At 45.7% G+C, this 21,849-nt stretch overlaps 1 protein-coding gene across 1 annotated transcript in view; it reads left to right on the forward strand.

Moving 5' to 3' along the window:
* Positions 1-21,849, forward strand: part of MED17 (mediator complex subunit 17) — a 187,216-nt gene that overhangs the window by 42,395 nt on the left and 122,972 nt on the right. Inside the window, 1 exon segment of the mRNA XM_067112487.1 lies at positions 15,960-16,101. Within this exon segment, the coding sequence (XP_066968588.1) occupies positions 15,960-16,101 (142 nt within the window).

The raw sequence follows: 21,849 nt of genomic DNA on the forward strand, positions 1-21,849 counted from the left end.
GAGTGGCTTCACCTGTCCTTGCTTCAGAGGGGAATATGGGAGTTCTAGTCTCCAGTAAGGGACTCCTTATTCCTTTCCACTCCTCCCTAGGAGGAAGTGAGTCAGGAATCAGCCTCATGGCTAGATGACAGGAACCTCATTGGAGTGTCTTTACACTCCCCTCCCATCATGCTCATGTTCTCAGGTGCATCGACCAAAGGACGAGGCACACACCTGAAAGAAGTGCTGCTTTCAGGTGAGTGGAACCGGAATGACAAACATCTCTGTATCATTATCCTGGAACTCAAGACAGCTTCCTTAGCTCTTCAAGAGTTCAAAATCTTGGCAAGTTACTCTGTGGTGCTGATGAATGTCAGAACCCCCATCACCACAAGTAACTTTTATCAACGAAGAGTGGGGGGGCTGTCTGGTTTCCCGTCAACTCTACATGTTGGCGGTGCAGGTGTACGAGTGCCGGTTGCACACACTGTAGAGCTGTTAGCCAGGTGTATTCCGGGGAACCGGAATATAATGGCGAATAAGCTCAGTCACTAGTGTCAGGTGACAGTGATTTGGCTCTTACACCCAGACTTTACACAGGATTCTCCAGTCTTTGGAACCTTCCAATGATAGATCAACGCAGCAGAAGCTGTCAGTGCACTGTTCCAGCGTTACACTTCCATGGTCATTGGTAGAAACATCTCCCAGCACCCATGAAACAATCTTGAGGCCTCGAAAGAGGAAAAGAGATCTCCCAATTGCTCTCCCCTGTCTACAGACGCGAGAACCGTTGTACGGGGCTCCTCAGACCTCTGTACCATGGAAGTAACAGAGTCACAGGTCTCCATGGACACCCATGCCTCTGACACCGGCCCCCAGAAGTCACCTTCCCTGGCCAAGTGAAGAACCTTCCACCACTGTATGAGGCTCCTCGGACCCCCGTGTATCGATAGCAACTCCTGCACGGTTTTACAGGTGCACGAGTTCCATGGACACGTGGGTCATCAGAGGTGTACGGTTTTCCTTGGACGTCTGTGTCACTAGAGGTGCACGGATTTCCTTGGACACCTGTGTCACCAGAGGTGCACAGAGCTCCAGTAGACCCCTGTGTCACCAATATTGGCCCTGAGAAATCATTTCCCCAGGCAGGTAAGGTTCTTCTACCGCTGCTCTGAGTCCCACGGACTTCTGTGACACCGATAAGGTCCCCCAGTCTATGGACTTGGGCCTGACTTTATGATAGAAAAGGGAGGCCCAACGCACAGGCACGGCCTCCCCCCCTGGGCGTTGTCGCATGGGAATGGTACCAGGGTCCCAGAAAGGTGATGCAAACCCACAGATAAGCTCACCTGGAGAAGGAGTTCTCCTGCTTAGTCTTCTTTGTCCATAGAAGCCTCGATCTAGAGGAAGACTACAGCACTGGAGGAATGGGGTTCTGTCACGCTCAAGTTTGTCCCAGAACTCGTAGTGAAGACTTTCGAGTCGGTCACGTTCAGTCCCATCTAGTAACTGGTTGGTAGTGATCATTACAAGACACTACTGTGTCTAGTTAGAGTGCTACTGTATTATCTTTAGGGGACTTGACACCTCAGGCCGAGTGTCGACAACTCTTCATTAGTACTGACTCTGCTAAGAAGCGTTCAAGAACACGATTTCTTTCTAGCCTCGTGAGGCTATCAACGAGCGGACACTACAACCAACATGTAGCCTGTAGTTTATTCCAAATACTACGCGAGGATAGCGACATTAGCACGTCCCTTGCACTCCGGAAGAGCCTGTTGGTTCTACAGGTACAGGTATTAGGACAGAAGGTGGTCTAGGCTGTCCACTCTCACGTCGTTCTACCTCCAGACGTTGCCCACTAGCCCTAGGACACTTTCTTCCTGGGTCCTGTGGTGACTGCTCAACAAAGTTGTGTAGCTTGCCCAGCTCCTATAGTGGACAGTTTGCATCCCACCTAAGGTGTTCAGTGGCAAAGAGTGAATATGAGTGGGGGACTTGCCCCCCCCTCTCTTCCCTCTTTTGTCCTCCTCTCTAGCAGAGAAAGATGAGTAGCCGTCTGTCACATGCTGGTCAGGTGGACCAAGCAGGTGAGCTTACATAACTGAGTACCTGGTCTATAATCTTAGATAGATTAATAGATGCAAGTCCTCTCCTCTCTCTAGCAAGGGGAGAGAGAGGCTGATGATAAAACGATCCTTTGGTTCTCTAGTTTTATTGTCTCTGATGCTCTGGGTTCATCCTAGTCTTTTTCAAAGCATTATTGCTATACACACACACACACACACACATTAATTCAAAAGGTCCAGAAGTCTGACAGTTGAACGCAGTTCTTCACACTTTTGTTCAACATTCCAGAGGCATGGTCTCCTTCCTTTGCTCTTATATGACCGGGAAGGAGGCCCAGGTGAGGCAAGCTACCAGTCAGTTCAGAAGTTTACTCAGAATCCTCCCACCAAGGAAGCAAGTCTTCCTATTGTAAGACTGATGGTTTTTTTGTTCCTACACAATATGCAAACCTTTCGGTCTCTATATAGGAATTACCTTCAGTGCAGCTGGAAACCAGCCTTAAACTTTTCACAAGGTGGTATGGTAGCTAACTACCTAAACGACTGGGTGGGAGTCCTGGCCGCCCGGTCGGTAGAGCGCCACTTTACCTTCGGCCGTGCCATGGTGAGGATGTGCTACGCTGCCCTCTGCCCTGCCATCCGTTGTTTTGACTTGTTTACGTCTGTGAACATTGTTCCTTTCCCAGTTGGATTGTTTCATTCTTGCATATTTTCATCCATCTGTTAATGTGTTTGTGTGTTTGCTTTTGTAAAATATGTATAAGCAAACCCACGAATTATCTGAGCCTGCTGAACATAAGACAGTGCTTAAATGAAAGTGCCTTGGTACTGCGGGGAAGGCTAGCTGCCATTACCGCTCGGCTCTTGATGTAGACCCTCCTACCCTTTGCACAGTGTGCAGGGGGTATGAGTGCAACCCTGATTTTGTGTGCGAGGAGTGCTGTGACTGGACTCCAGAGCAATGGTCAAAGTATTCGTTGAGGAGGAAGTATCAGAAAAAGCCCCCCAAGTCATCATCTGAGGGTAACAAGCCCCTGATGACTCCCTTGGTGGCTAATCCCTCAGATACTTTCCTCCCTCCAGCGAAACTTCCTTGCTTTGTTACCACTCCTTCGGGAGAGGTTTCCCCTTTGTTGTCTTTGCTTGCTTCATCAGGCAGAGATTGTTGGGGGACTGGAAGCTAGAACAACCTCCCTTCGGTGGCCTCCATTCACTCAGGGGTGGAGGAATCCCCTTCAGTGCGAATGGAGACTGCCCTCCCCTTGCCTGACTTTGTTTCCAGGTGTGGAGGAGGAGGAACTCTGGGAGACCTGGCAGTCTCTTGGCCTCCAAGGAGTTCCCTCGATGTAGGGCATCTTAAGTCACCTGTGAGCTGTTCATGCCCCTGCTCTCCCTCCAGTGACTCATACTACTATGACAGTGACCACATCAACTGTCACTATGACAACGAATTACTCGATGCCTGTGAGTGTGTCCACACACTCCACATTGACGACCCCAGCAGTAGTTCACAAGACTCGCGCTCCTGTTGTGCCCTCCATGGTGCCTGTCCTTGCTCCCTGGGAGTCTGTTCCAGAGCCTCCCTCCAACCTCGGGGAGCAGATCCTCCACACCCTCTTGAAGAAGGTGAAGAAGAAGAAGAAGGCAAAATTGAAGAAGTCCAAGAAGAGGTCTAGGAAGGTTTCATCCTCTTTTTTCATTGTTGTCTTTGTCTGATGCTGCCTCTGCCCTCCGTCTTCCAAAGCCCACAAGCAGAGGAAGAAGGAGGTCTCGAGAGAGACACCGGGATCTCTCGCTGGCTCTCCCCATTGACTCGGGAGCCGAGAGTGTGCGAACCTTCAAGGAGGTCCAAGCACCCGGCACTTCTGCTTGTAGCTCTGCCCCCAAGCATAGTGCTGTGCCTGCCCCTACTCGAGTCTCCTCAGACATTCGAGCAGAGGGGTCTTCCACTGAACCTTCACGTACCGGGGAAGCTCGAGAGAGAAGGTGTTGCTGACATGAGGGTCTGCTCCCCAGGAGTCGCTTCGAGGCAGTCCCCCTTACAGTTGTCTTCTCACCATGAGGCTTCAGTTATGGAGACGACTGGAGTACAGCAGGAGGACAGTGCAAGCTCACGCCAGAGAGTATGTGACCACTCTCCCTGGGCCAGCCCCTGCTCGTGTTTGAGCGAACGACAGCCCCCCGTGTTTGCTTGAGAGGAGGGACTCTCATAGACCAGTGAAGCCATCGCCACCACAGGTTGGTGATCGCTCTCGGACTGCTTCTCCTGTTGGGACCATCGGTTCTGATAGGACAGGTAAGGGTACTCGCTTCCTCTCTCTCCTGTCCCCTTGGCCTCTTGTGGGTATTCTGGGGGTCAGGAGTTAGACAGAATGATCTGTGACTGGGACGCGGCATCCCATCACAGCCCTACCGCGAGGACTTCCGAAGCGGGCAAGGTTCTTGGACCTACCCGTTCGTATGCCCAAGTGGTTGAGCAGGGAGCTGGAGTTTTGGTGAGGTTCTCCCACCTGCAGGGAGAGTATTGAGGGAGGACTGTGGATTGGAAGGACTCGAGGGTCCTCTGCCCCAAGAGGCAGATTCTCCCGAGATACAGAGGCCTTTTCAGAGATCATCGTGTTGATTCACCAACACAACGATTTCGGGGAAGCAACCTTGGCAGCATCCATCGACCGTCCTTGTTATCTTGAAATCTGCTGGGGTCCTAAGAAAGAACCCAGAGCTTCTGTAGGCTTGCCTTAGTCCTTGCTTGCCGAGAGAGTTTTAGATCAGATTAACTCTTGGGAGGAGAGTTCCCTTGGACTAATCACTCGGCCAAGCTACTTCCCCCACCTCTGCCACACCAGAAGAAGTACTACGCGCCCTCAACAGATCCACTGCCGATAAAACAGGTTGACCTGGACTTGGTTTGCTTAGCTCCCAGTCTCTCGCTGCAGCAGCTTGGTGAGGAAGATGCAGTCTTCACGCAACAGGAAGCAGCAAGCCAGGAAGCCACTGCCACGGCAGCCTTCCAGGCAGTCTCCTGGCCAGACGTGTTGTCTCTCAGTGTCCAAGGTTGCAGCCACTTGGGGTTTCCTCAACCCCATGGAGGACTTAACCTTCGGGAGACTGTGCCAATTTAGCAGTAGGGCTATCTCCTACCTGCTCCAGCAGATGGCAAACCTGTGGGCAAACTTGGTGCTGAAGAGGAGTGATGCCATCCTCACTCAGATCACGCAGCATGTTGGCCCGGACTTGGCTTTGGCTCTTCAAAACGGACCGGTGCTGGGTTCTGCCTCACTCTTCTCTCAAGAGGAGGTAGACTCTGTGGTAGACAAGCGTCATGTTGAGGATAATGACTGACTTGTCAACCAGGTAGTGATCAAGGCCTCTGGGTTTTCACGTGTCACTGCAGCTTGACCTTCAGGCCTGGCTAGCAGTTCCTCAGGCCCTAAGAAGTCCCAGACTTTGAAGGGTGCTTGAGGAACCACCCAGTCTTCTTCTGCCCTGCCAAGAAAGGTGTTCCCTCCACAAGCTGCCGTCGGTTGGGTGGATGCCTGTAGACGTAACAGGGACGCCGTGGAGTACTGTTGCCTAGATCCTTTAGGTTCTTCTGGTCACTGCATCCTCGTCACTTTTTCAGCATGCTGGGCACCAGCTTGAAAAGCCCCAATATTCTGGGTTGATTCAGGATTAAACTGGTCCAAGAGTCCTCTAGAATTTTTGAGTAAGCTCACAAACAAGGTTTGTTCGGTCTTGGTGAAGAGAATTGCATTAATCTTAAGTAAAATGTGGTTTGCTATTGTGGTAGTCATGCCATGAATATTAAAGTGGAAAAGAAATATATTTTCTCTAAAAAAACTTATTTTAATATAGGGGGCAGATTATTCTGTATTATACAAAAGACAAACGTTTGTGAGCATTTATCTAGGTCATTTGATAAACTCAATCAAAATAGACAATGTTGTGGCACTAGAAACATGCTATTTCGAAAAATGTTTTACTTTAATTGTCTGGAGAATCATAACAGACTTTACACAGAATAAAAAAAGAACTCGATGTGCCTAACAGACACTATATTCCATCATTATTGACTGAAATGTGTTCCCAGGACAAAACTACCGAAGTTGAACGCGGGCCAGGGGTACAAAATATAACAATGAGAATTAAGTCAATCACTGCTACAATCTTCACTAAAATGTCTATTCACAAGTGTCTCATTGTAAGACAAACATTTCTAAAGTTTGTCTAAAGGTTCATTCACTTTATTATGGAACAATGTTTCAGGCACCATAAATTTGTTCTCATACGGTCTACGTTTAAAGATTATTAGTTATGAAGCTCACCATTAAGAAGCTTACCTGAATGGCAAGCTTCTACGTCTGTGGGGAAGAAACAAATAACAGTTTATAGTGGTAGGAAAAAGTGACACATTAGCAACAAAAATAAAAAATCATACAAAAGATAATAAATTCCTGAAAATTCTTTACAAAAATTTGTGAGTCACTACATTTAGCCATTGGGCAACATGGAAAGGACATGGAGCCAAGACCTGGGTAGTGGATGTCTTTTGGGAGGGCTATGTACTTCTCTTCGAGTCTCGACCACCCTTCACCGACACTCCGGTCCAGTTTCGGTTTTATGTAGTCGGCTTGCTGAAGGATCTCGCTCTCAGGGTGGAGAATTGCAGTGGTGCTGAGAAAACACACTGTAGAAGTCATGACAGATCGGTCCCCAGGCTTTTACAGCTGTATCTTTCTCATGGAGAAAGTATCAGGGGGGTGGAGGCCAGTCATCGATCTATCTCCCTTGAACTGATTCATTCGCCTGACAAGTTTAAAGATGGAAATGGCCCATTCAGTGCTTGCTTCCATCAGGGAGAATGACTTCATGCTTATGGTGGACCTGAAGGATGTGTATTTCCAGATACCCATTCATCAGTTCTCTCACAAGTACCTTTGCTTTGTTCTTGGGGGAACAGTGTTCCAGTTCAGGGCACTTTGTTTTGGGCTCTCAGCTGCTCCCCAGGTGTTCATGCAAATGTTCACCCTTGTGTCGACTTGGGCCCATTTGCGCTGGATACGTCTGTTGAGGTATCTCGACGATTGGTTAGTCTTGTTAAAGTTTCGTCTGCAGTTGCTCCAAGACAGGGATCGCCCTCTTGAGTTAAGCTGCGACTTCAGGGTCATGGTAAATCTTGAGAAGTCGATCTCATACCCAAGCAGAGGATAAAGTACCTTGGCATGCTGATAGATACGGTAGCAGCAAGAGTCTTCCCCTCGAACTCTTGTATCAGCAGGTTCAGGAAGGCAGCGCAAATGTTCCTGTCCCAGCAAGAACAACCAGCTCAGCAGTGGCAGGTCGTTCTCGGTCACCTGTCATCCTTGGAGTAGATGGTCCCTCATGGGCGGCTTTACCTTCATTCTCTCCAGTGGAGAATGAAGGAGTTCTAGTCTCCATCATGGAATCTTCCATCTTTTCCCATCCCTCTCTTGCAGAGGGTGAGACAGGATTAGCCTGGTGGTTGGATGACAGGAACCTCATAATAGGAGTGTCCCTGCACACTCCCCCTTCCAAGATCTTTCTGTTCTCAAATGCTTCGACTGAGGAATGGGGCGCACCTGGAGGAGTTGCTGATTTCAGGTGTGCAGAACTGAGATGACATGCATCTTCACAGCAATATCCTGGAACTCAGGGCAGCCTTCCTGACCCTCCAAGAGTTTCAGGATCGAGTGATGGGACACTTGGTGGTGTTGATGAGTGACATCACCTCAGTTGTAGTGGCGTACGTCAACGAGCAAAGAGGCCTAGTGTCTCTTTCACTGCACCGGTTGCTGATGCAGGTGCATGAGTCGGCACACTTGGTGGAGCTGCCAGCCAGATACATTCCAGGCAAGAGGAATGTACTGTAGTGGCAGACAAGCTCAGTTGCCGGGGTCAAGTGATAGGGACAGAGTGGTCCCTTCACATGGATGTTGTAGAAAGGCTATTCGATCTTTGGGGTTGCCCATCAATCAACCTGTTTGCCACCCAGCACAACAGGAAGCTCCAGGTGATATGCTCCATTGTCCCTGACCCATGGACTGCAGCAGAGGACACCTTCCAACACCCATGGGACAACTTGGATGCCTTTCCATCGTTCTGTCTGCTTCACTTTGTAATCAACAGGGTGATGATCAACAGGAACCTCAGGATGACCATGGTGGCTCCCAAATGGTCACATGCTGCATGGTCTCCGGACCTGCTAGCTCTTCTCATCGAGGCATCGCGAGATTCCCCCTGGCACAACCTATGTCAGCCACGCATAGAATGGTTCCACCAGTCTGTGAAGTTGCTTGCATTTCACAGCTGGAGACTATCCAGCATCTCTTGTGAGCGAAAGGCGTTTCTCACCTCACAGCAACAGAGATGTCAGGATAGCTGCAACAGTCCTCTGCCGCAGTCTACCAGGGGAAATGGCCCATCTTCTGTGGTTGGTGTTGTGGACAGGGGTCTCTCTCCGGTCAGAGCTACTGTTCAGCAGGTAGCGGATTTCCTCATTTTCCTTCGCCTAGAGAAGCTCCTCTCCACCTCATCTGTCAAGGGCTATAGGGCTGCCCTGGGCCTAGTCCTATGCCTGAGAGCTGTGGATATCTCCTCCTCTCTGGAGTTATCTCTGCTGATGAAGTGCTTTGAAAGGTCTTGCCCTCCAAGGAAACTCAGGCCCCTAGCGTGGGATGTGACTCTCATACTTGGGAACCTGACTCGTGCACCATATGAGCTCTTACAAGAGTTGTCAGACAGGGATCTGACCTTCAAGACCGGTTTCCTGCTAGCCCTGGCATTGGTGAAGAGAGTAGGCAAACTGCATGGATTTTCCTTCGAGTCACTGCCTCTTCAACCAGCTTTTTACCTTTCAGTCATACAGCGCAACCTAGAAAAGAGACAGGTGTTGGTCAGGAAGTCTTTTCTCCACTAGGGAAGGCAGCATTAGAGGAGTACCAGCTACTTTGCTGGCCATTTTACACTGGCTATTCATAGTGCCAAGCAATGGGAGATCGGAGGACAGTCCTAGACATGTACAGGCTCAACCTATGTGGCCTACTATTTCCCTTTTTTCCATGTTGTCAACCTCCACTGTCTGTAACCGCCATGGAGGAAGGACATGGATGTTTACAGGGCACATGAACGATGCATACTCTCATGTCCTCCTTCACCAACTTTCAGGAATTGCCTACTCTTTGTCTTTGGGGGAAAGACATATCAATGTCCAGCTCTTTGTTTCAGGCTGAGTTCCATACCCCAAGTTTTCACTAGGTTGTTATCCCCTTCATGAATGTTTTACTTATTAGGAGTAAAGTTATTTCTGTACCTGGACGACTTGATTATCTTTGTGAAGTCCAGGGGGTTTGTATGAGGGTAAGAGAGCCTGTACTGGGCTTGGCAAGGCCCTATGCTTATTAAGTATGTATGTCACAGGTCATCTCTTGAACGTACATAAAGAGTGACCTACCTAGGCTTGGTGATTGATTCTGTTCTATTCAAGGTTTTCTGACACAAGCTCGAGTAGACAGTGTTTTGTTAATCATGAGAGAATTCTCCTCTTCAGGGAGCATGCCCCCTAATGCTGGTTGTATTGCTTAGGCCACTTGTCTTTTTTTGGAGACGTTAGTTCCTAGTGCTCGACTTTGGATGTTACGTCTTCAGTTACACTTGAGAGGCATATTGTCCATATGCCTCAGTTGTTTCCTGGTTGACTGTATGTTTGATGGATACGTTAAGTCATCCAGGGCGGGTACTTTCCAGCGATTGATCTTTCCCTGTAGTTTGCAAAACAATTTGGAGGGTGTTCGGCCAACCCCTCGTTGATCTCTGTGCAGCGAAGCTGGATCATTGTCTCCAGCTGTATGTCTCCCAGTTCCGGGCGCTCAAGCCTGGGCAGTAGACGTTATGATTTAAGATTGGACAAACCTATTCATGTATGCCTCCGTTTATTTCCGCTGTTGAAGGAGGTACTCTAGGGTTGAGGACTACCAGAAACTTCACCATGTTTCTAATCGCGCTTTGATGGCCGAGGAGGCATTGGTTCCCAGTCCTTCCACATATTACTAGAGTTTCTAGGCATTACCTCCATAGATAATCAGCTTTGTCAGGCGCTGACGGGGAAGCTTTACAGAAATATCGAAATGCTTGCCTAACCACATGGAACTGTCACCTAGCTCCTGAGCTCCAGAGACTTTTATAAGTTATATAGAGACTCTTTCCCAATGACAAGAGGAAAGTCTACCAATTTCTTGCTCAGTATCGTGGGAGCTCTACAAATTATGATGCAAGGCCAAGGGCAGTCCTTGTCTTCACACCAATATTAGCAAGATTAACAATGTTCTTCATTGGAGAGGTGGGTAGAGCTGTCGGCTAGCAAGCTTTTGGCCCAGCGTTTGACTCTCCAACCGGCCAGTGAAGAATTAGAGGAATTTATTTCTGGTGATAGAAATTAATTTCTCATCATAATGTGGTTCGGATTCCACAATAAGCTGTAGGCCCCGTTGCTAGGTAACCAGTTGGTTCTTAGCCACGTAAAATAAGTCTAATCCTTTGGGCCAGCCCTAGGAGGGTATCAGGACAAGTGCCCGACGGCCACATGCCCGACGGACGTCTTCCCGACGGACATCTGCCTGACATAACAGTGCCCGATGGACAAATGCCCGATTAGGACAATTGGCCGATTAGGAAAACTGCCCGATTAGGACAATTGCCCGATTAGGAAAACTGCCCGAATATTTACATATATACAACCGCTCTTTTAGTTGAGAGAGAAAACTACCGGACGATGAAGAAGCTCGTTAGTAAAGTACAATTACCCGATTAGGAAAACTGCCCGAATATTTACGTATATACAACCGCTCTTTTAGTTGAGAGAGAAAAACTACCAGACGATGAAGAAGCTCGTTAGTAAAGTACATATGTTTTAGTTGGGAAAAATTGATCTTCAGTCACGAAGTGTCAGAAGTTTTTTTTACTCTTGTAAGCACCCATGGATTTCGTTAAAACTCAGCATGGTGGATTGAAGCTTTGCTATAATGGTTACGTTTATGTTAAGAACATGGAATTGCCATCTGGAAATACGTTTTACGAATGTGAACGCCGCCGACACAACAACTGCAAGGCCAAAATTACTGTGTGTGGTGATCAAATAATAAGCGAAACACATGAACACACCCATACTCCAGATATTATTCGTCAAGATCTTCTATCTTTACGTGAAGAAATGAAAGAACAAGCTATTAAAACCCAACAATCATCACAGCAGATTTTATATCAAACGTTACAGAATGTCTCGGAAGGAGTCTCTAGTCAACTACCGTCTGTGAGCACAATTAGACGTTCTATCAGAAGATATAAACAAGCTGTACATGCTCCACATCCCATACCGAGAAATTTGTATGAGATGGTCATTCCAGATGAATATAAAAAAAAAAAACGTGCAAAGAAGACAATTTCTTACTTTACGACAGTGGACCTGGTGAGAACTGTATACTTTTGTTTTCAACCGAGAAAAATATGCAACTCTTGCAATCTTCGAGTGAGTGGTTTTGCGATGGTACCTTCAAAGTAGTACCTGAACTGTTCTACCAACTATATTCAGTTCATTGTTTAATTTCTAAAAGAACGATACCATGTGTTTTTGCATTATTGCTAAATAAATGACAATCCACCTATGAAGAACTTTTCAACCAACTTCGGGCTATTGATGCTAGACTTAATCCATCTGCAATTTTGATTGATGATGAAAAAGCTGCAATGAATGCAATAACAAAAGTTTTTCCAAATGCAGATATTAAGGGATGTTTTTTCACCTCTCGCAAGCCATTTATCGGAAGGTACAAACAGAGGGGTTGCAATCACGATATCGGAGCGAAGCTGAGTTTGCCATAAACATTCGAATGATACCAGCCCTGGCTTTTGTGCCAGCAGACAATGTTGTACAAGCATTTGAACACTTACAAGAAAGTATGTGCAAAGAAGCAGATGGAGTAATTAACTACTTTGAAGATACTTTTATTGGTAGGATACGACAACCTAACAGAGGAAACCCACTCTTTCCTATTTGTATGTGGAATATGCATGATCGTGTATGCGATGATTTGCCACGAACAATCAATTCTTTGGAAGGATGGCATAACCATTTACAGGCGAATATAACCTCGAGTCATCCCAATATCTGGCGTTTTCTTCAGGTACTGAAGACTGAACAAGCTCTTAACGACACAATCATCTACCAAATGCTGGCAGGACAAGAGCCTCCCCCAAAAAAGAAAAAAATATTAAGATACAACCAAAAGAATAGCAAATATTGTGCAAGATTATGAAAATCGAGAAGTATTAGATTTTTTGAGAGGGATAGCTCACTATTTAAAATTTTAGTTTTATTTTTTTTAGATCTATTTTCTTTTTTTTATCAATAACATACTTGCGTATCCATAAATAAAAAAATAAATCATGTTCTTTTTATTTTAGCTCACAATTTAAAAGTTTAGGTTTATTTTATTTTTTTAGATCTATTGTCTTTTTTCAATAACATACTTGTGTATCCATAAATAAAAAAAAAAATCATGTTCTTTTTATTTTTGTCTTTTATTATACCTTGTTAATGTTTACCATAAGGAAAAAATAAATCATTAAAGAAAGTGCATATAAAATCCTTATGGCAGCAAAACAAATAATCGGGCAAATGTCCTAATTGGGCAATTGTCCTAATCGGGCATTTGTCCATCGGGCACTGTTCATTCGGGTAGATGTCCGTCGCGAAGATGTCCGTCGGGCACTTGTCAGTCGGGCACTTGTCCTAGAATCCCCTAGGAGAGCTGTTAATCAGCTCAGTAGTCTGGTTAAGCTAAGGTATACTTTTTTTTTTTAACAATGTAAAAGGGGCTGCACTTCTTGAGAGATGCCAAAGGATTGTCTGTTTCATCCATAAAGGCTGTAAAGTCAATGCTGACTTAGGCAAAACTGTTCACGCTTTTCGGCTGGATTGCTGAAGGTTCTGCTAAGCCGCTTTTACGGAACCTAGTCATTGGCTTAAGACTCCCTAGTGGCCCTCCTTTCTAACCCAGAGAAAGGCTTCTCTCAAGGCTCTTTCATAGAACACTCTTTCTGGTGGCAGTGGCTTCAGCAAAAAGAGTAAGTTGGTCACATGCAATATATTTGTTAGGACTACCTTTTTTTTTTTTTTTTTTTTTGTATCCTTACATGCTAAGATGATGTCAAGACCAAAGCTCTTCCAAGAGTTTTTTCTATCCCCACTTTAAAGACTTTGACCCATGAGAAAAATGAGCTTCTTTGACGCCCTGTCAGTGTAGGAACCTATTTTGCACCGTCAAGGATCCTTAGGTTCCTAGGTCTTAGATGCCATGGTTTTCTTTATTAATTCTTAATCCTGGAAGCACACCATGCATTGTTTCCAGAGGGTTGTCCCCTTTTGATTGTGAAACTGCACACGTCAGAGCAACAGCTACATCGATTAGTTGTCATCAGCACCTCTCTCTAGACTGTCAAATCTTGGTAGTACAACAGATGTGTAACTCTTTGTTCACTTCTAATTGCTTGAGGGCTGCCTATATCCAGTAGGAAGACTGCCATACACTAGCACCTGAAGAGGAAACTTGAAGGAATTACTAAGCCTCATCTGTGGTGGACCAAATTGGCATCATCTATCTTTGGGTCAGGCTCATCTTCCATTCCACCACTGCTAACAGATGATGGTAGATTGGTTACTGGCCCTAGGGAAAAGGCTGAACTACTTCTCTGAGCTTTTGAAGCTAAGCAATCAGCTGAGGATGTCCCTCTCCCTCTTAATTGTCATCCTGAACCTATTCTTACAAAATTTGCATTTTGCTCCAGGGATAATCTTGATAGCTGGGGTGGAGAAGATCTTGATGGTTTCTTCCCTTCGTTTTTTAAGAAAGTTTCTAGTGTATTGTCTCCCAAGATAAGTAGATTCTACAGATTTTAAGTCAACGTAGTATCTTTGTGGATGAGCACAAGCTTAGTAATACAGTGTCTGTTCCAAAGAGTGGCATATCTGCAGACTGCATTAACTACAGGCCAATATCTATTCTCCCTATGCTCTCCAGAGTTGCTAAAAAACTTATTTTTAAGCCACTATATAAGTATGTAGAATCTAAAGGATTGTTAGCTGATAGTCAGTATGCATATAGGAAGCAGTTAGGTATATGCAATGCTCTTTTAGACTTGACTTGCCATTTGCAAGGGAACCTTGATAGGAGTTTTGAGTGCAGGGTAATTCAATTAGATTTTAGTGCTGCTTTCAGTAAAGTAAATCACAAGGCACTTATTTATAAACTTCAGAATCTTGGGGTGGGTGGACATGCTTTTGGATTCCTTCAAGATTTCCTTACAGGTAAGCAGTAGCGAGTTGCTGTGGATGGGATCTTTAGTGAACCAAGACCCATTTTGTCTGGAGTTCGACAGGGTAGTGTTCTTGGTCCACTGTTAAATTTTAGTGTATACAAGTGGTACAGTTGTTGGCCTGGAAAATAAGATTGTTCAGTATGGTGATGATGCAACACTTGTGGGTGTAGTAAAGACTCTACTTATGAGAAATGAAGCTGCCCTAGCCTCAGTCGGGACATGGACCAGATCAGGAGATGGTGTAGTTGGTGGGATCTGAGGCTGAACTCCAGTAAAACAAAACACTACAGTATTGATTAGCAGATCTCGTACTTTCCCACACCATCCTCCCTTTCAGGTGGATGGGACTTTGCTGGACGAGTCTGAAGCTTTAACTATTCTAGTTGTAGCTTTTGACTCACGTATAACTTTTGATAAGCATCTAATGAAAGTTTCAGCAAATGCTGCATGAAAGTTAATTATTGTTCGTAAGGCCTCATATATTTATAGCAGTGATAAAATTAATGCAACCTGTTTTAGGTCGTTTGTACTTTCTTTACTAGAATACTGTTCTCCGGTGCGGATGTCTGCTTTTGCCTGAGATTTATCTCTTTTAGATAGAGCGGTTCGTGGTGGTAAGTTTCTCTTTCCTACTAGTAGTAGTTATGACTTGGACCATCGACGGATGGTCTCTTTTTGTATTTTAACAGAGATCTTTCACATTCACAATTGATCCCAGATCCCCTTTATCTTCAGAGAGCAACCAGATTTGCTGAACAGCAGCACCATTATGCAGTGTGTCTCACTGTTGAACTTCTCAGTTCCAGAGGTTCTTTATTCCTCACACTTTTTGACTATGGAACAGCCTCCCAGAGGATGTTGTGCAATTAGAACTTCAGAAGTTCAAGCGAAGGTGCAATGCATTACCCAAATACTATTCTCATTGCATATTATTTTTAATAAGTGGGATCTCTTCTTTATGTATTTCCCTTTACCGCCTCTTACCTCTTCCTGATGATCACCATATTCTTTGGAAGCTTTAATTTCAAGTCAGTGGCCCCTGTGGGCATGTTCCATATGAATAGGTTTCATGTGCTGTATAATAATAACTAATATCTACAACTTAAATAGTTTTAAGTAGTATTTTATTTTTTAAGTAGTAATTTATTTTTTTAATAGTAATTTTTTTTTTAAATATTTACTTTTTATAGTGTTTCCCCTAATTCATATTGTTCCAATGCCAGGTCATGAGACCAAACATTCATAAATCAGTCAATGTATTTTATATTATAGGAATTAAAGGCTTATGTAAAATTGGGTTAGAAAGTTAAAAAAAGTTTTGGTAACATTTTAAAAAATGCTTACAACTGTAGATTTGTTGAAAGTTTCTATTGCTTTAATGCCAGCTATTGTCTATTTTAAGTGTACATTTGACTGCAGTTTTGAAAGTTTTTTCTTGGGTAGTTATTGTAAATATTACTATTTAAATTTCTACTCCCAATGAGTTAGGGTAATAGCATTAATATTTCTTATACCTTTCAGACAAGCATTAACAGAGATGTGTGTTCTACATGATCTTTTGGTGATAGTAAAACAGAAACCACCTCAGTACATGGTTCTTGATCCAGTTCTCACTGATGCTCCAGAACCTAAATCTTACATGCAGTTTCTAGCTCTGAAGAAGGTACTGCTGTTAATTTTGTTTCTTAGTTTTTATGATTAAAGAACTTGCTTTTGAATGTGAGTAGATGTAGTGCAGTAGGGAAGATATGTATGTTAGTCGGATGTTTTGTCAGTAAGAGAGAGGTTATTGTGCAGAATGCACAGGAATGGGTAGGACAGAGTGATTGTGTCTTTTGGTTAGCCGAGTGTGTAGTGCTAGGAAAGGGGTGGTACTTTTAATATCAGGAAGACAAGAAACAAGTGAAAAAGTGTAAATGTGTCATTTTATATATGACACCAAGTAATTACATAGCTATAGTTTCTACTTGTTCCGACATAATATACAAACCCTCAGTCCTTTACATTAGGGATTACTTTCAGGCGTAGGCTGGAAACAGCCTTTGAACTTCAAACAAGGTGGTTAGGCAGTTAACTACTGTCCAGGAGGTGGGAGTACCGCTTGCCCAGATGTAAACAGTCCAATTTGCTTTCGGCTGTCGTGGAATGCGGACATTGTTTCTTCGCTCTCTGCCTGACTGCCCTTTTTCTCCTTTTTGGTGGGAAATTTCCTTGTTTTTTCTAGCATGAGTGTGGATAAACCTTCTAAGCCCTCCTATCCCCAGCGTGTGTGTCCTGGGGTAGGAGGCAAGAAATGTAACGCCATTAGATCCAGCGTCGACACGGACCCACACGCTCTCTGCCCATCTTGCAGGGGGCGTGTGTGTTCGTGAGATGCTCCTTGTAGTGAGTGTTGTTCTTGGTCTCCCGAGCAATGGAAGAGGTTCGAAGGGAGGAGACGCTACCATCGTAAGCTAGCCAAGGAAGAGGTTTGAAGGGAGGAGATGCTACCGTCGTAAGCTAGCCAAGGAATCGTCCGAGGGTAACACGCCCCCGACGACTCCAGTGGTGGCTAATGTGTCGGGTTTGTTTCTCCCTCCCTGTGAACTTCCCCTGCTTGCTCCCTCTCCCTTGGGGGAGGACTCCCCCTCCCTTTCCTTATTTGTTTCATCGGATATGGAAGGGCGTGGGGGAGCGGTTGACCAGGACACCCTCTCAGGGGTCTGTTCTCGTTCTGGGGGGGAGTTTTTTCCCCCCGGAACAAGCAGAGACTTCCCAGCCTAGCCTGACTTTTTCCTCAGGTTTTGGTTTGGATAGCCAGGCGTCAGACCTATCCTCGGCCTGGCTACACCTGGGTCTACCTGGCGTTCCGTCACAGGAGGGTCTGGTATTGCATCTGTCTGGCACTCCAGTGACAACACACGCGGCAACCACAATCACCACCACCTCGGTTACCATGTCGGGATTTGCTAAGCTACCCGTGTCGGTGGCTTCTCATCTGGATACCCAGGTTTCGACTGCCCCTGCCATACACCATTCAGTACCGCTGCCTCATGGGTTCCTGGCCCTGCTCTCATGACTGGGACCTTCTTACATGGTGACGTCTACAACACCATACGTAACTGTTCCTGCCCCTGTTGCTGACCCTGGCTCGATGATGGCAATGATCCCGGCTCCTCGCTTCCTTGTCTCCCAGCCCGGCACATCATCTAGTGCTGGCTGCTCGCGCACCACCCGTGCATGCATTCCCAGCCCTGCCTCCGTATGTTCCTGGCTGCTGTGCGGATGCTCCCGCCCCAGTAACTGCTGGCCCGAGCACCGAGTATGCTGCCTGGGTTGCGCCTACCACTGTGGCCCCCCCCGGTTACTCCTGCTTCATCGGCTGTGCCTGCTTGGTTTGGGGACTTAACCGTGATCCTGAGGAAGATGGCGAAGAAGTCTTAAGAAGAGATCAAGAAAGGTGTTGTCCTCTTCGTCTCGTCATCATCATCATCATCTTCATCTTCATCTTCATCTTCATCTTCTGCTTCTTCTTCTTCTCTTTCCGAGGCTTCGTGGCCAAAGAAGAAGAAGTCTGTCTCTCCCCCCCCCCCCAAGAAGTCTCGCACCGAGATCTTGGAAGGGAATTGTGCAGGGACACTCCTATTATGAGGTTTCTGTCATCCAACCACCAGGCTAATCCTGTCTCACCCTCTGCAAGAGAGGGATGGGAAAAGATGGAAGATTCCATGCTGGAGACTAGAACTCCTTCATTCTCCACTGGAGAGAATGAAGGTAAAGCCGCCCAAGGATGACAGGTGACCGAGAACGACCTGCCACTGTTGAGCTGGTTGTTCCTGCCAGGACAGGAACGTTTGCGCTGCCTTCCTGAACCTGCTGATACAAGAGTTCGAGGGGAAGACTCTTGCTGCTGCCATATCTATCAGCATGCCCAGGTGCTTTGTCCTCTGCTTGGGTATGAGATCGGACTTCTCAAGATTTACCACGACCCCGAAGTCGCAGCTTAACTCAAGAGGGCGATCCCTGTCTTGGAGCAACTGCAGACGAAACTTTAACAAGACTAACCAATCGTTGAGACACCTCAACAGACGTATCCAGCGCAAATGAGCCCAAGTCGACACAAGGGTGAACATTCACATGAACATCTGAGAGCCCAAAACAGAGTGCCCTGAACTGGAACACCGTTCCCCCAAGAACAAAGCAAAGGTACTTGTGAGAGAATTGATGAATGGGTATCTGGAAATACACATCCTTCAGGTCCACCATAAGCATGAAGTCATTCTCCCTGATGGAAGCAAGCACTGAATGGGCCATTTCCATCTTTAAACTTGTCAGGCGAATGAATCAGTTCAAGGGAGATAGATCAATGACTGGCCTCCACCCCCCTGATTCTTTCTCCATGAGAAAGATACAGTTGTAAAAGCCTGGGGACCGATCTGTCATGGCTTCTACAGTGTGTTTTCTCAGCACCACTGCAATACTCCACCCGGAGAGCGAGATCCTTCAGCAAGCCGACTACATAAAACCGAAACTGGACCGGAGTGTCGGTGAGGGGTGGTCGAGACTCGAAGAAAAGTACATAGCCCTCCCAAAGGACATCCACTACCCAGGTCTTGGCTGCATGTCCTTTCCATGTTGTCCAATGGCTAAATGTAGTGACTCACAAATTTTTGTAAAGAATTTTCAGGAATTTATTATCTTTTGTATGAGTTTTTATTTTTGTTGCTAATGTGCCACTTTTTCCTACCACTATAAACTGTTATTTGTTTCTTCCCCACAGATGTAGAAGCTTGCCATTCAGGTAAGCTTCTTAATGGTGAGCTTCATAACTAATAATCTTTAAACGTAGAACGTATGAGAACAAATTTATGGTGCCCGAAACATTGTTCCATAATAAAGTGAATGAACCTTTAGACAAACTTTAGAAATGTTTGTCTTACAATGAGATGCTTGTGAACAGACATTTTAGTGAAGACTGTAGCAGTGATTGACTTAATTCTCACTATTATATTTTGTACCCTGGCCTGCATTCGACTTCGGTAGTTTTGTCCTGGGAACACATTTCCGTCAATAATGATGGAATAGTTTCTGTTAGGCACGTTGAGTTCTTATTTTTTGTTCTGTGTAAAGTTTGTTATGATTCTCCAGAAAATTAAAGTAAAACATTTTTTGAAATAGCATGTTTGTAGTGCCACAACATTGTCTATTTTGACTGAGTTTGTCAAATGATCTGGATAAATGCTCACTAACTTTTGTCTTTTGTATAATAAAGAACGTTCTTTTTACAGACGGATTTCACTGGCATAATAATCCGTCCTTATATTAAAATGGCCTAATAATCCGTTCCTATATTAAAATAAGTTTTTTAGAGAAAATACATTTCTTTTCCACTTTAATATTCATGGCATAACTACCACAATAGCAAACCACATTTTACCTGAGACTGAACAAACCTTGTTTATGAGATTACTCAAAAATTCTAGAGGATTCTTGGACCGGTTTAATCCTGAATTAACTGAGAATATTGGGGCTTTTCAAGCTGGTGCCCAGCATGCTGAAAAAGTGATGAGGATGCAGTGAACAGAAGAACCTGTAGGATCTAGGCAACAGCATCCCACGGTATCCCCATTACATTATTGGTGCCCAGACCCGGGACCCCTAAGTGTTTGAATCTCATGTACTAAGGCAGATGTACCTGGGAAAATGAATTCCCAAGAGTCTATGGATCCTGCTTCAAATATGAGCCAGGAGGAATTGCTAACGAGGCTATCAGAGCATGATGAGACAATTGAACTCCTCCAAGGAAGGCTTCTTTGATTAGAAGAGGAACTTCAGGTTCTTAAGTTAAAGCATTCCCTGAAGAGTAGTGCTGCCTGTGTCACCCATATGGCACAGTGCACAACAAGCACTACCTTGACATGGAGTCGTCTTGTGTCTATGGTGGCAACAGACACCTCCAGTACCTGGTTCTATGGTGGTGGTCTGACATCTTTTCATGATAATGCTGCTCGTGTAGTCAACCCCCCAGGAATGGATGGCAAAGTTCCACAACCGACACGGTTTTCCTCCACCTATGCACCAGTAGATGTTCCTTTTAGTGTCAGTCCTAAGACAAAGAGTAGGAGACAGGTCCTTCTTCAGGATGCTCCACCAGAACCTTCTCAGTCCTCCTCATCTTCATCTGAACCCGAGGTATCAAAGACTGTACCAGTAAATACCATGGAGATTGGTCAGCTTGTTCAGGCTATTTACAGGAAGGGATGTCCCAGACCAGCAGTTTACAACTGAGATTCGGGACACTCTTTCTCACGTTTCCTTACCTCCTTTGAAACATACTGCTCAGCCCGGTACTCCCAAGTCAGTACACAGTTATGGACAGCTGAGCTTGGCAGGTATCTGGAGGGGGGAAATTCATTCAGTGTTCGATGCAGTAGGAGGAACAGAGGTAGACTACCATGAGATGAAGAAGCTCAAGGCCTGGTATAGCAGGGCAAAAGAGCAGATTGGAACCAGACAAAAGGCTCCGTTCAGGGGAGGCCCGACTGACTGAAGGAGAGTCCCTGTCAATATTTGCTACTCGCCTTGAGCATTTGTACCAGGTTGCTCACCCTAACCAACCATTAGGCAGGGCAGAGCATAAAAGACAGCTGCTCAAGTCCATACCTGTGAATGCTATGGAGCAGCTACTGAGAGACCTGGCAGTCATCAAGACCACCTCTTGCCGTAGGAAAACATGGCAGGATGCGTTAGACGTCTTTGAAGTTCAGGACTGCACCAAGAAGGAGTGCCAGACGAGGTGTGGAGAATTTGTCCATTCTAAGGTGGGTCAGTCCTGGCAAGGTACTAACCCTGTTCGTGTTGCTTTGACAGCCCAGCGATCCCCTCAACTTTCCAGTACGCCACCTCAATCTAGACCTCAGAACCCATATAGGAGGTCTCCGCCTGCTGGGGAATTCCGGCAATCTCAGCAGTGTACCTGGTGTAAGCGACCTGGACACCATTTTGAAAACTGTCGTCGCTCTCAGTCTTTGTCTTAGGTGTGGGTCAACCAGCCATATGTTGGCTCTTTGTCCAAAAATGCCTCCTGTAACAAGGACACCAGAAAGAAGGCATGAAAAGCCTGTACAAACCCCTACTAAAACTTTTGTGGTCTCTCCCGTTCCCCCAGCCAGGCAGCAGCATGTGTCGCCTGCTCGATCACCACCCCTGAAAATAACGCAACGGGGAAAAGACGACTAAAACAGTTAGACCAAAAGACCGGAAACAACGCTTGGTTCCTATAACACCAGCTACGGGGTCTGACAGCAGTGAGAGTGAGCAGGAATATCAGCGCCTAACAGCTCATTCAAGAAGAAGAAGAAGAAGAAGGTCCTGGAGGAACAGTTCAAGGTCCTCAAGAACTGAAAGTGACAATGAGGCGTTAAACCTCAGA

The sequence above is a fragment of the Macrobrachium rosenbergii genome, chromosome 12 (assembly GCF_040412425.1).
Source record: "Macrobrachium rosenbergii isolate ZJJX-2024 chromosome 12, ASM4041242v1, whole genome shotgun sequence".
Classification (NCBI taxonomy): domain Eukaryota; kingdom Metazoa; phylum Arthropoda; class Malacostraca; order Decapoda; family Palaemonidae; genus Macrobrachium; species Macrobrachium rosenbergii.